The sequence below is a fragment of the Stylophora pistillata genome, chromosome 2 (assembly GCF_964205215.1).
Source record: "Stylophora pistillata chromosome 2, jaStyPist1.2, whole genome shotgun sequence".
Taxonomy (NCBI): Eukaryota; Metazoa; Cnidaria; class Anthozoa; order Scleractinia; family Pocilloporidae; genus Stylophora; species Stylophora pistillata.
In genome coordinates, this window is record NC_142520.1 from 29,943,752 (window position 1) to 29,957,355 (window position 13,604).

The 13,604-nt window shown below is 39.1% G+C and overlaps 1 protein-coding gene and 1 pseudogene across 1 annotated transcript; both read left to right on the top strand.

The window, feature by feature from the left end:
- Positions 1-861: 861 nt before the first annotated feature.
- LOC111325819 (uncharacterized) lies at positions 862-6,777 on the top strand (annotated as a pseudogene).
- Positions 6,778-9,412: 2,635 nt separating this feature from the next.
- Positions 9,413-11,582, top strand: LOC148738272 (uncharacterized). The gene has a single exon (XM_088747621.1). The coding sequence runs from the start codon at positions 9,626-9,628 to the stop codon at positions 10,838-10,840; it is 1,215 nt and encodes a 404-aa protein (XP_088603747.1). The 5' UTR covers positions 9,413-9,625; the 3' UTR covers positions 10,841-11,582.
- Positions 11,583-13,604: the final 2,022 nt, after the last annotated feature.

Consider the following 13,604-nt stretch of genomic DNA (forward strand, 5'->3'; position numbering starts at 1 on the left):
AGATGGTTATCCAGCTGCATGAGAACCAACGCGGCCAGGTCAGACTCAATGGTGACCTTTCCGAACCCTTTTTTATCTCCAACGGCGTGAAGCAGGGTTGTGTCCCGGCACCGACCCTCTTCAGCATATTCTTCAGCATGATGCTCAAGCAAGCTACTATGGACTTGGATGTTGACGAAGGGGTGTACATCAGGTACCGTCTGGATGGTAGTCTCTTCAATCTACGGCGACTTCGTGCTCACACAAAGACCGAGGAGAGGCTGCTACGAGATCTTCTCTTTGCGGATGACGCTGCCCTTGTTGCTCACACTGAGCGAGCTCTTCAGCGCATTACATCATGTTTTGCAGATGACTCGCAGCTGTTTGGCCTTGCGGTCAGCCTCAAAAAGACAAAGGTCCTTCATCAGCCTGCCCCTTAGGTAGAATACCGCCCTCCCCGCATCAGCATAGGCGACACAGAACTGAAATCAATCCAGCAGTTTACCTACTTGGGTTGCACCATCTCATCCGACGCTAAGATGGACAAGGAAATTAGACAACAGACTGGCAAAGGCAAATAGTTCTTTCGGCAGACTATACAAACGAGTCTGGAACAACAAGAGCCTGAGAAGCAAAACAAAGATCTGCGTCTACAGGGCTGTCGTTCTCACCACCCTTCTCTACGGTTCTGAGACATGGGTAACTTACCGCAGCCACATCCGCCTCCTCGAGCGCTTCCATCAGCGCTGCCTGCGGACCATCCTCAACATCCCCTGGTGTGACTTCAACACCAATGTCGGAGTCCTCGAGCAGGCCGAGATTCCCAGCATTGAAGCCATGATCCTGAGGTACCAGCTCCGTTGGGCTGGTCATGTTTCCCGAATGGAAGACCACCGCCTACCTAAGATTGTCATGTACGGTGAACTCTCAACTGTACATCGTGAGAGACGGGCTCCAAAGAAGAGGTTCAAGGACAGCCTAAAGAAGTCACTCAGCTCCTGCAACATCGACCCCAAAGAGTGGTCTGACCTGGCTACAGACCGTGGTACCTGGTGCCACACAATCAACCAAGCCACTGCTCAATTTGAGAAGGATAGACGTGAGGTATTTAAAGACAAGCGTCAGAGGAGGAAAGCCCGCGCCGCCTGCACCTTCACTCCTGACACCACCTTACTCTGCAGATACTGCCCGCGGATCTGCCTTTCCCGCATCGGTCTGGTCAGCCACGAACGTACCTGCAGCCGATGTCAACATGGACAACCTTTTTAATCTTCGCTCCCGAAGTCAAGCCAACGAAATCGGCTGTTTTATTAATATTCCATAAATATATTTGACGTCTAATTAAAATCGTTTCGTTTCAGCTTGATCTTTCAGCTTGAAATGATGGACGATGCGTCTTTGAGCGAATAAATCACGTATCAAATCTGACTGCACAAAAAACACTTCTGGACAATACATACCCCATTAATTCGTTCAAAGAAGGCACATTCGCATGAAAACGAAATCGTTTTTTACCTGCAAATTTTTCCCAATAAATCACGCCTTTGGGTGACCACATGTCAAGTTAGCACTCTGAATAACTCAAAGCGTCCTACACAGTCTCACGAGACTGTCAGCAGAAATATATTTAAGATAGCACAGATCTCCACGTGGAACTGATATCGGGAGATGTTTACGCGATTGAAATTTAAGGACCCGAATGAAAAGAAGAAAACCTGGGGGAGTCATTTATGTTCACAGGTTACAATTAGCTTTTCACGCATTGGCGGGCTAAAGAATTCACTTCAGTCGAACAATACGTTTTTGTCAACAACTCGCGTGTTTTTCATATTTTACCAAAACGTTATCTTGAGACTATTGCTAGAATAAGAAGGCTTAGTTTGGCATGAAAAGAAAAGATGCCAAAAAAATAGGTCCTTGAAAGTCTACTGCATCCTTGAGCAAGCAATAAACCTCACTTTTTATCAGTTTACCGGCGTATAAGACCACGCTGGATTATTAATAGGCAAAGCAGATTTGAATTCCACACTTCTGTTTTTCATCGTCCTCTTTTCTTCGCCTTTTAACCAACCGTTTAAACCCTATTAAATCACCACAGCTTACGAGTTCATAGCCTGCGCACAAATAAACATGCTTGAAGTGACAATTTTCCAGTATCCATCCTTTTTGCAAACACTTATGCGCGACATTTTCCCTAAGTCTTTCTATGACTTGAGGAGCTCTCAGCAAAAACAGGGCCTTCCTAGATTGGAAAAGCATTGCGCAATTTGGCATCTAAAAGTAGCACAATTTGTCTTCGGGAATTACGTCAATCAAAAAACGTTTCATGTTCTGTCGGGAAGTCAAATTATGATGAGATTAAGCAAAGTTCACGTGCTGATAAAGGCCACCACCCGCATTTGGCAGACGACCCCAACGATTAAAAGCACAGAGAAAAAAAATCAATGCTCGTAGTCCTGTGCAGGCCAGAGGGGATGATAACTATTTGTAGTAAAATTCTGAAGTCGATTATCGTTTTTCTTTGCCATATTCATTGGAGGTTAGTTGGTACTTATTGACCTTCGTAGCTATCTGGTTAATCCCTGCGCACGAATAAAAATGGTTAAATTGGCAACATTCAGTTCAATACTGGAGCCGTCAACGAAACGTTGCCTCTCCGAAAAACAGAGCACAATTCGCACAACAGTTCGCTCACCTAAAAGCTGCACAACACTCCTTTCTGAATTACATTGGGAACAAAGACTTTTGATAAACCACTCCCCTCCGATACAAGACGTTTTTCAAAATGACCAGGCACGCGGACTTCAAGTAATGTAAAAAACTCTTTGTTCGTATACATGTAGTTCCAGCACCAAAAGAAAAAAACACTCCTTATGTACATATTTGTTGGTTCAGTCTAGATGATCAGTGGGCTAGATGGCCAAAGTTAGTTCCAGATGTTCTACACTATTTCCGGCCGCTATCACGGTTGGTGGACAAAAGATATCCACCAACATGGCGGTTCCACACTGGACTCTGTAAATTTGAGCGAAACATTTCGATGAATATCTTAAGTTTGGAAAAACTAAGAAACCTAAAACATGGAGAAGTGCTTCCTTAACCTATCTCCTATCTCCTATGACAATGCAATTTCCGAACCTTATTCACTGAATTTCTTTCTCTCGATGCGTAACAGTGAAAACGTTACATTGAATTTTCCGACATTATTATCACCTCGCGGCAAAGTGTTTGAATAAAGCACTATCTAAAAGATAGTAATACTGCGGCACATTCTTTTGATAGTGACATAGTTTAAGCAGTGATTCATCTACCTGCGCGTTCCAAGACTTACAATGAGAACATATCTCTGAAGTTATTTTCTGCTGGGGAGCATATATATTCAAAAACAAAGAAAACAGTGCGCGCACGGAAGAAAATTATTGCCTTTTGTAACACAATCTTATCCGGCTTTGTCAAACCTCAAGAACATAAAGATGTGGAAATGACATCGAACTAATTATTATTATCACATCGCTAAAGAAAGTTTTAGAGATATCCTAACAAAAGCTTTACTTCGAGGGCAGAAGATCATCACATCATCATCATCATCATCATCATAGTTTATTTAATAAAGCAGGTTGAGGGGTAGGCAAGACATTACGTCCTGATGTGGACCTGCATAGTAATCTTGTGCGTGGGAAATCTCCTACCCCTTACCCTGCAGGAGACGGGACCTCCATTTATTCGTCCCTATCCGAGAACACTAGAATATCTAACCATTTGTTGATATTATAGAAAGGTAGCATATTCTTCTCAATTATTTTAAGACCTTGAGTGTTGGTCCGGTCGGGTTTCGAACCCTCGACTTCCTGCACAATAGTGCAGCGCTCTATCCATTGAGCTAACTGGGAGGCAGTGGTAATCTAATAGTCTAATTTACAAAATCACAAAAAGCAAAGTCTGTTGTTTATAAGTTTACTAGATTAAGTATAATTTTCTAGAAATGATAACTCATCGATGTTATCCTTCAGAACAATTTGTAGAAGGAAAATGAACATTGAAGTTTTTGTTTTTCTTGTTTATAGACACAGTAAGGAAAGGAATCATTGATATAAACTCCTTTAATGGTACTGAACAACTGGCTATGATAGGCTCCTTTAATGGTACTGAACAACTGGCTATGATAGGCTCCTTTAATGGTACCATAGTTAGTAGAGGAGACCCAGTCTCCTCTACTAACTATGATGGTACTGAACAACTTGCTATGATAGGCTCGCTGAGTGCTCTCAGTGATACAGGAATATGGCTGATAGTTGCAATATTTTTTAACCTGTCTGTGTGAGGGACCCACAGTGTTGTTGGTGCCACCATGAGTTATGCATTTGTAGCACATGGGCTTGCAGGAGTCAAGTGGAAGACTTTTGGACTTAGTGCTGAGTGTTTTTAGCCTGAAGCAATCCATCAGTCTTGGCTGCAGTTGTGGAGGATAAAATGATATCATAGATATATAAAAAATACAGCATATCAAACTAGATTATTTTTTAAATTGATTATGTAAACTTTAAATACAACAGTTACCCATCAATGTAACATTGATTTTAAAATCTTCAATACACGTATGCATATTAATAAAGTAAAAATTTGATAGAGAAATTCAAGGGTATTTTTTAACAGTCTCAGTTGAGTGTTGTTGACAACTTCTAATTTATGCAAATAAGTTATGGCTAATGAATTGTTTTCTATTTGTAGCTGCATCTTGGTTCATATCACCATTACTGTCAGGACTTGCAAGCACAATCATATTTGCCCTTATTCGACATTTCATCCTTTCCAAGGTATGAAACCAAAAGTTGATCTGATGAAAAACTGTACCTATGCTCTTGTACCAGAGGTCCTAATTAAATGACATTACCCTAGTAAGTAATATAGAACCACAAATTATGCAATTTACATGTGAGTCATACTTCTTAGTTATACCTCCACATTCTCTGACTGCCAAACAAAATTTGAAAGTTAGTTCCTTGTGTCTATAAACTTTATATGAAAAGAAAAATTTATGGAATTTAATGAGATGTTGGTTGGGCGTTTGTCTCTATTTTCTGACGCATTTAAAAGTACGCATTACTAAGAAAAACTTAGTCTTTGATGAGTAAATCTGAAGCCTTCTGAATCCACCAGTCAGAGCAATTGTTTGTATTACCTTAGATGCTAAAGGTTAGCCAATTCTTATATAGATTAATGTATTGGTTGATGAAAATAGCTTTAACTTAGCATTTCTTCTCTGCGGTGTACAAATATTAAGTGCTCTTCTGACTCACTGGCACCTGTATACTGACTGAGTTTGATATCTGGACTGTATGCTAAGTTACAGACCAAGTGTTTTCCCCCAACACAAAGCGTGTGGGCCATAAAAGCTTAGTGGAAAAAACAAGGTTCTGTACAGACCACAATCTTGGTTAATAACTGAAGTTATTTATTATATCCCTGAGTGCAAATCAAATAGGAAAGTATAACAAACTTTTGAATGTAGTGAGCCATATAGTGAAATAGGGCCCTTTTAATTGTCTAACAATAGTGCACAATACTAAATGAGAGATGAAATAAATTGGTTGAATTATTTTCAGTTGAAGAACTAGCACCATCATCACCACCAATGATTTTGATTAGTATATGTTGTTTGATACTTATTTTGGGAGGAAATCTACCATCCTTGAATCTTGCTGGCATTGATATGGAGTTTTGAAATAATTGTTATTCTTTCAGATAGATGCATTTGATATTGGCCTGAAGTCACTTCCCTTATTTTACACTGTCAAAAAATTAATAGCCATTAATATCTTCTCAGTGTTCTACAAGAGGTCCCATGGTGAGTGAATTTTCTCTAGATCAACATGAAGATGCTATTTTTTTTAATGTACTTTTTGATGGTGGAGATAAAAACTATATGATTTTTAAAGCATACATTTTCTATAAAAGGTGAATTTGTTATTTGGTCAAATTCTTATACATCATTAATTCCCAATTTACAAAATTTTTTTAATGCATTCTCTCAACTCCCAAAATTTTATTTATTAAATATTTTTCCATAGCTGGTAAATATTCCCTGTAAACCAGTAACTAAAGGTGATTTCAAGGTGACACTCTCTAGCTGATAAACCTTTTTATTCTCATGACATGTTTCTTGAAGAATAAATTGAAATTATGAGGAGAAATTACATGCTAGTGAGTAATGTTATAAACAAATAGTCAAATATTAATATTTGGCGAGTAAGAGTATGTGTTTCAATTCAAAGTGCTGTCAAATTAAGAGAAGACATATTGAATAATAACATAATTTACTGGATGTTCTATTTGATTGTTTCTAGTTTTGGGTTTTGATGGCATTCCACTGTATGAAGTGTTAATCCTGTCAATTAGAGGTGGTATTCTCCCAGCAATTAGAGTACTCTTTGTTGTGTCCCCATACTTGAAGAAGAAAATTCTGAGAGAAGTATATATGGTGATGAAAAAGAAAGAACCCTCTCTGCTGGTTCACCAACTGCTGTCCATTTCTCAAAGTCACCAAAAAAACTAAGTACTAACCCTGAAGTCTGTGGTGATGAAGAAGGTTCAAGTAGAAAGTTTCTGCTCAAGATCCAACTTTACTTTAATTATAAATTTGTATTAAATCTTCATAATTACATTTTTGCTAAATGTTGGGTATTTAAAAAATTTGATCAAAGCAAAACTGATCAGGTGCAGTTTCCTTTACTGAGGAAGTTTGGAGGGAGTTTGGCTTTGTGGAAAATTGGCACAAATGGGCAATTCAATCCTGAATAAATTTTAATGAAGTCAGGATATAATTCTCACTACATCTGTAAAAATTATTTTGGACTCCACCTCTTTTGACAAAGAATGATAGAATGAAATACGTAACACCTACCCCTGCTAAATATTTTGGTTTGGGTGGAAATTCAAGAGATAACTGCAAGGAATTAATATTACTACATTAAAAACAACAAATCATTGTCCCTCTTTAAGGCAAAGCTTAAAAGTTTGTAACTAATGCAATATCTCTTTGTTGAGTTATTTTAAAATTAATTTAATAACTGTAATATCAATTTTTGTTTCCTAGATAATTTTATTTTATTATTTGCCGGTGTTTATGTATTGAGAGATTTTAAACCGTTAGCTAACGTGACCAGAAACAACAAGCGCGCGCGGAAAACTACCAGTCTTTGCATTTGCTCACGTCAGCAGCGTACACCCATGGGCAAATGGGGGACACTAAATTTACCAATCAGAGCGTGCGCTTTACTTTAGTTATGTTATAAAAGCTTTTCCTTACCTTGAGCCAAGACGATTGTGCACATTGCGGTCCTATATTTTCACTCAGATGGAGGCATGGGTGGGTAACAAGGAAGATAAGCTTGTCTATCATTGCAACTGGCTAGTGATTTCTTTAATTATTTTACGAACATAATCATCAGTTCTTGGTGAGGAGCCTTAATTTTCTCGGACGGTTATTACGGTGCAAAATAGGTAAATGCCAGACTTCTCGTAGACAGTGTACTTGCTTTGGAAAGTGTTTGCGAAATCTCTTTCAACATCATTAGCCTGAGGATCAGGCTCTCTAGCATTTATGTTATCACGTCTTAATCATTGTTCTGACATCTGGAATCATTGCGGCAAAAAGAATGCTGATAAACTGGAGAAAATTAATGAGAGATGTCTCCGTTTTGTCTTCAATGACTTTCCCAACACTTATGATAGATTATTGGATTAAATTAATCAGCCCTGTTTACAAGACCGCAGAATACATGATAGGTTGACTCTTACTTTATATCGAGCCCTTAACAGTAACACCCCTGTTTATATTAGGAATCTACTCAATGAAAGAGATATTTATTACAACCTACGTGACCAACGTCTTCTCGATGTCCCCAGTGTTAAAACTACAAACTATGGCTTACATTCTTTCCGTTATTCAGCCTGTAAACAGGCTGTGGAACTCGTTACCAAACTCACTTAGAACCGCTCCTACGACGAAGGCATTTAAACTAGCTGTGAATCGAATTAAATTTAATCGTGATTGTTGTTCTTTTAGTAATTTAGCTTAATTTTAATATCTTATTTCTATACATAGTTGTTTGGTCTAATTAATTTTTATTTTTTATATCTTCGAAGATATTAGCATAGTTGTTTGCTATCTGTAATTCGAAGTTAAATAAAGGTTTTCACTCACTTCACTCACATCGATACGCAAGACTGTGAAAAGGTGTTTCATCCGCTCTTTCAGTTTGATGTTTGTTATCTGCCAATATTATGTTAGGTTTATGACAACAACTGTTGGAAGTTCATATCGCAACTTCCGTCTTCTCCTAAACGCTCGATAGTATGATCGTGTTCTTAACAAAGATTTCCAACTCTGTCCCTGATGTATCTCAAAAGTTGCTTGGTGTGGTCGAGTCTGATCTAAGCTGAATTTTATAGGAAAATTCATTCCCTGACGAGGGAATTCCTCATTACATTGCATTTGAAAACCGATATCGCACGTTGCGATATCGGTTTTCGGTGCAATTTACTGGTTTGAGGAATTCCCTCGTCAGGGAATGAATTTTCCTATAAAATGCGATTCTATGAAAATTGGGCCCGGATTGCGTTGGTACTAAAAGTTGGAATCACCTGAAACCACCTGAAACCATCTGAAACCACCTGAAACCATCTGAAACCATCTGAAACCACCGATGAAACCACCGATGAAACCACCTGAAACCATCTGAAGCTTCTAAGGAAACCATCTGAAATTACCTAAAAATATCTCGAAACAATTTAAAACAAAATGAAAGCACCTAAAAAATTACGGGTAACATCAGAAAATAAGTGTTAACAATCGAGTTTATCCACAGGGAGCCCGGCTTACGGATATCGTATATAATACCCTACAGTACAGAATAGGCACCACAAACAGGTCTTTAAGGAAACATTCCATTGTTCTTGTTGAAAACACTCTCAATTAGCTGTACGGGCTGGGAGTTGCACGGGAATATGCGAATTCATTTCTTGACAAAGGACTTGCGTGACAATAACAACATGCGATCGCGAATGCAAAGAAGAAACTGTTTGAAATCGAAAGAAATAAGTGAAGTTTTTTCAACGGGATCATGCAAATTATATATGAAAAAGCCCAGGAAGGCCTGAGGATTTTCAAACTTCCTAAGGAAATTTTGAACATTGTGTTTCTTTTTAATCAGAGACGAATTTATAGCGTGACCTAAAATTTCACTGACTTTGTTTTTGCGAAAGTGAAATATATGTGGATTTTTTGCCGGTATTTTACTTCAAATGACAGAATATAGCTGATGAATGGTGACGTTAACTTCCACTGCCTAAGTAAATTTCAGGTGGTTTCATCGGTGGTTTCATCGGTGGTTTCAGATGGTTTCAGACGGTTTCAGGTGGTTTCAGATGGTTTCAGGTGATTCCAACTTTTAGTATCTACGGCCCGGATTGAACAAACAAACAGGCTCCTTTTACTTAAATTTATTTTTAGTTATTTTCCATTTTTTAGTTTCATTTTCCTTTCGGCCGGTCACTGGTCATTCCCGAATGAGCCTGAATAGTTCAAAACACATCAGCAGTCTTGAGAAAATACTAGGCAAGAACTGTGAACCGCGTCCACTTCTAAATGGATGCAAATTTGAAGGACACTGAGACGTTGGAAAAAACCAAGAATGTTCTACGTGTCGAGATTATAGGCTTTGCTACTGTGCAGACTGGTTCTAACAGCGAACTATTACAAGTACAGAAGTGTAAATGGTGTGCCAAGAATCATTGTTGTGATACGACGACTGAGTGCGATAAAGAAAATTACTACGGTATGCAAGCTGACTCGGCGATTGATGGACACAGAGGGAGAAGTTCGCCGGCCATTGATTCTCCTATGCCAATTATTTCAAAACGAGGCTACCTGAATTCTACAGAGTATGTTTTACTCAGAGTACAACTGAAAGGTCTGCAAGACAGAGGAGAATTTGAAAGACATGAGAAGTTGATACAACTTCAGTTGCTGAAGATGTTGGCCGGGGACGTTGACAAGGAAGCAAGCCTCAAAATTGAGCGCGCCATGGCGCTTTATTTTCAAAACAAGGTTAAAGATGCTAAGAACATATTGAAAATGATCCTTAAGGAGGAGCAACGTCTGGAAAACCCCGGTATTCTGACTGGGCGAGCCTTAACTCTTCTAACGGCCATCTACAAACATCAGGGAAAATATGGGAATGCGATGAAGTGCGTTCTGAAGGCCAACAGGGCTCTTGAATATCACGACTGCTGTGACGATAAAGCCGAACTGTGTCACAGTTATGGAGCCTTGCTCAACTCATTGCCAACTACGAACCTTACACAGGATACCCAAGCTACCAAGGAAGAAGTCTACAAATCCTATGATATGGCTTGTCACTATACATCCAATGAAGGATTTAAGGAGTATGTACATGTTAAAATGGCTGCTATGCTTTTAAAGTCCTGTTCGAAAGCAGTGGACAGCGGCACCTCCCTCTGCAAAGAGGATGTTGTAACGGCAAAACTACACCTAGACTTCATTGAGTTCGGAGGAGCAGCAGACAACATGACACTTGGGACAAAAATTAAACATCTGCTTTTCAGGTCTGATCAGCACCTCTATGAGGAGAATGTTGCTATGGCTTTGGAGAAAGCTCATGAAGCAAGAGAGCTTATCCACAGACATAGGTTCGAACTGGAACTCATTTCGGCTGAAAAGCGGATGAATCACTTGTCCGAGTTACTAAAGCAACAAGATCAGGAATGGCGGAGCAAAGAACCACATTCAGGTGATGATTATCTTAGTGATACTGAGAGGTCCGACATTGAGAATGTTTAGAATAAGTAACAATGTTCATTTGAGGAACTATGGAGGTCGAGGAAACCAAACTTACTCTTAATGTTTCCAAGTCTAAGTTTATCCTTATCGCTGACTCGAGGAAACTGAAGGGTACATCACTTTAGTCTTACCATTAACGTGTACTGTAGAAAGAGAATCAAGGTTTAAGTATTTATGTATTGTAACTAATAACAAACTATCTTGGGCTAATCATATTTTTTTTATATTGATTTTGTGACAAAGAAGGTTAAACAAGAGACTTGGCATTTTGTGTAGGATGAAGCATTTACTTCCCATTTACGCTCGTAATTTATTTGTAAATACCATGGTGGTATGGTATGGTATGGTATGGCATGGTATGGTATGGTATGTCAAGCTTTATTGGGCAAGATCAAAATGAAAGTATACAAACATAAAAAAAAAAAAAAAAAATTAAAGCCCAAAAGCGATGGGCACGAACGGGACACTCAGACCCATGCGGAGTGCCTACCCTAGGAAACTATATTAAGAATTTTAAAGGTGTACAAGTAAAAAAAAATGAATAAATTCTAGTTTAGTTAGAGGAAAATCTAATTGTAGGAGAATCTGATTGTACCAAACTGTCATCTAAAAGTAGAGAAATCTAAAGGACAGAAGAATAAAATATAAACATATGTATATATATATATATATATTCAGTTAGTGACATGAACATTCACGAGAAATTGACCATGAGTAGACCATGTCCTCATCAAAGAATGCATTAAAAAAGAGACTTGTACAAGTTCTTCAAAAATGATTGAAAACAGTTAAGAGAGGTATAACCACTACAGAAGGCTTCATTGCATAAGTTGTTCCACAGTTTTACAATTCGGACAAAATATGAAGCTTGCAAAGTGCTGGTCTTACAGGCCGGAAAAGTGAGATAACAGCCAGCAGATTGACCACGGCGTGTACGGGGATGATTGTTAAAAGATACGTAGTTAGAGACGTCAATCTGATATCAATGTAGCCGTAAACAGCTTTGTAAAAGAAAACGAGATCCTTGATTTCTCTATCGTAAGCAAGAGGCAAGGCGAACAGTCTCTCCCCCTACGACATTTGGCCTGGCTTCAAACTTAAAATCCATCTGGTGGCACGTCTTTGAACTTGCTCAACCTTAACTTTTAGTGACTTCTGAGCAGGAGACCAGGCTTCAGTAGCGGAACAAAGGTGAGGCTTTACAATCGCTAAGTACAAGGACCTTCTTACTACCACTTTAGTTAACAAGGGACATGATCTCTTCAGCAGACCTAAACGTTTGTTTGCTTTTGCTGTAATCAGGTGTGTATTTAAGTCCCAGTTAAGTTTGTCCGAGATAACTACACCCAGATCCTTCTCCTCGCACGCGCGCCGTAACTTTTCAGGGCCTAGAGAAGAGTCTTGCACGCTATAGTTAGAACTTTACATTTAGAGGCATTGAATCGTATGTCATATTCGTAACTCCAGGAATGGAGGTTTGTCAGAGCTTGTTGTAGTCGTTCACAATCTGCTGTAGACGAGATAGAGCTGTACACTTTGGTGTCATACGCGTAGGGTGCAGATTGAGTACCTTCCGGTAGGACACTTCAAGGGCAGGTCATTAATAAAAAGGACAAATAGAGCTGGGTCGAGTAGGCCGCCCTGAACAACTCCCGATGTAACTGGGGCCCATTGCGAAGCAACATCATCCAAAATGACCCTTTGAGATCTTCCACTTTGGTAATCTGAAAACCAGGCGAGCGTGCCGCCTTCCACATCATATCGTTTGAGCTTTTGAAGCAATCGACGAAATTGAAGGTTTTAGCAAAGTTCAGGTAGATAACATCTGTTTGAATATTTTTGTCCAAGTTAATTAGTGTTAATAGTGTTAAGAACAGATAACAGCTGTGTGACGCAGGAGCGATTTCGCAAAAAGCCATAAGCTGGAGAGGACTGATGGGTTGTTTAGCATGATCGTAGAGTTTAATACAGACACAGCGTTCCAATTAAGACTTTGCTTAGAGTGCATAGCAAGGAAATAGGTGTATAATTTTCAGCCGATATTTTCTGGGGCGACAGGAATGTGTTAATGGACTCCCTCCAGGTACTGCAGAACGAAGCGGCTAAAACTGCTCTCGATCCTCGATCGGTTTGTACAGTCTTCATCAGCTCAGACGCTTATCAATCTTATCAATGGAACAATCTTGGTGTTAAATGGCGCATTCATAGGCTCGTTTATGTTTTGAAATGCCTTAAAAGAATTTTTAGACCATTATTATTTTTCTAACAGTTGCTCCTAAATTCACAGTTATGAAACTCGTCATGCCAGCCACCTGAGCATTGATAAATCTCGTAGCAGTAAAGGATAGTTACGCTCTTCTTATTTGTTTTTACCTTATGGTATGACGTAAGTCATGCTATGAGGTCTAGGGTTTGGGGGCGAAATTTGATTAAAAATCACTCACTCACTTTGTTAGACATTAATTTATGCATTAAACCTTGTCACTTTTTCTCCCCCTCCCCGACAAGTCTCCTTGTTCAAAGTCACGGTGTACGTATATTTGGGGGTTGGTACAAAGGCCAGAATATGCCGAACTACTTGGACAGATTCAAAATGGCGTCCCGTCCCTTGAAGCGTGATGGTTTTTTTATTCCAAACTTGATCAAAACATACCTTTGTGCAGCCAAAAATGGAAAGAAAATATGTTACAGAATACTCGACAGTAGAGAAATTGGCGCCTAAGTCCTAAAAGTGACGATAACATGAACGATCGATTCGTGCGTG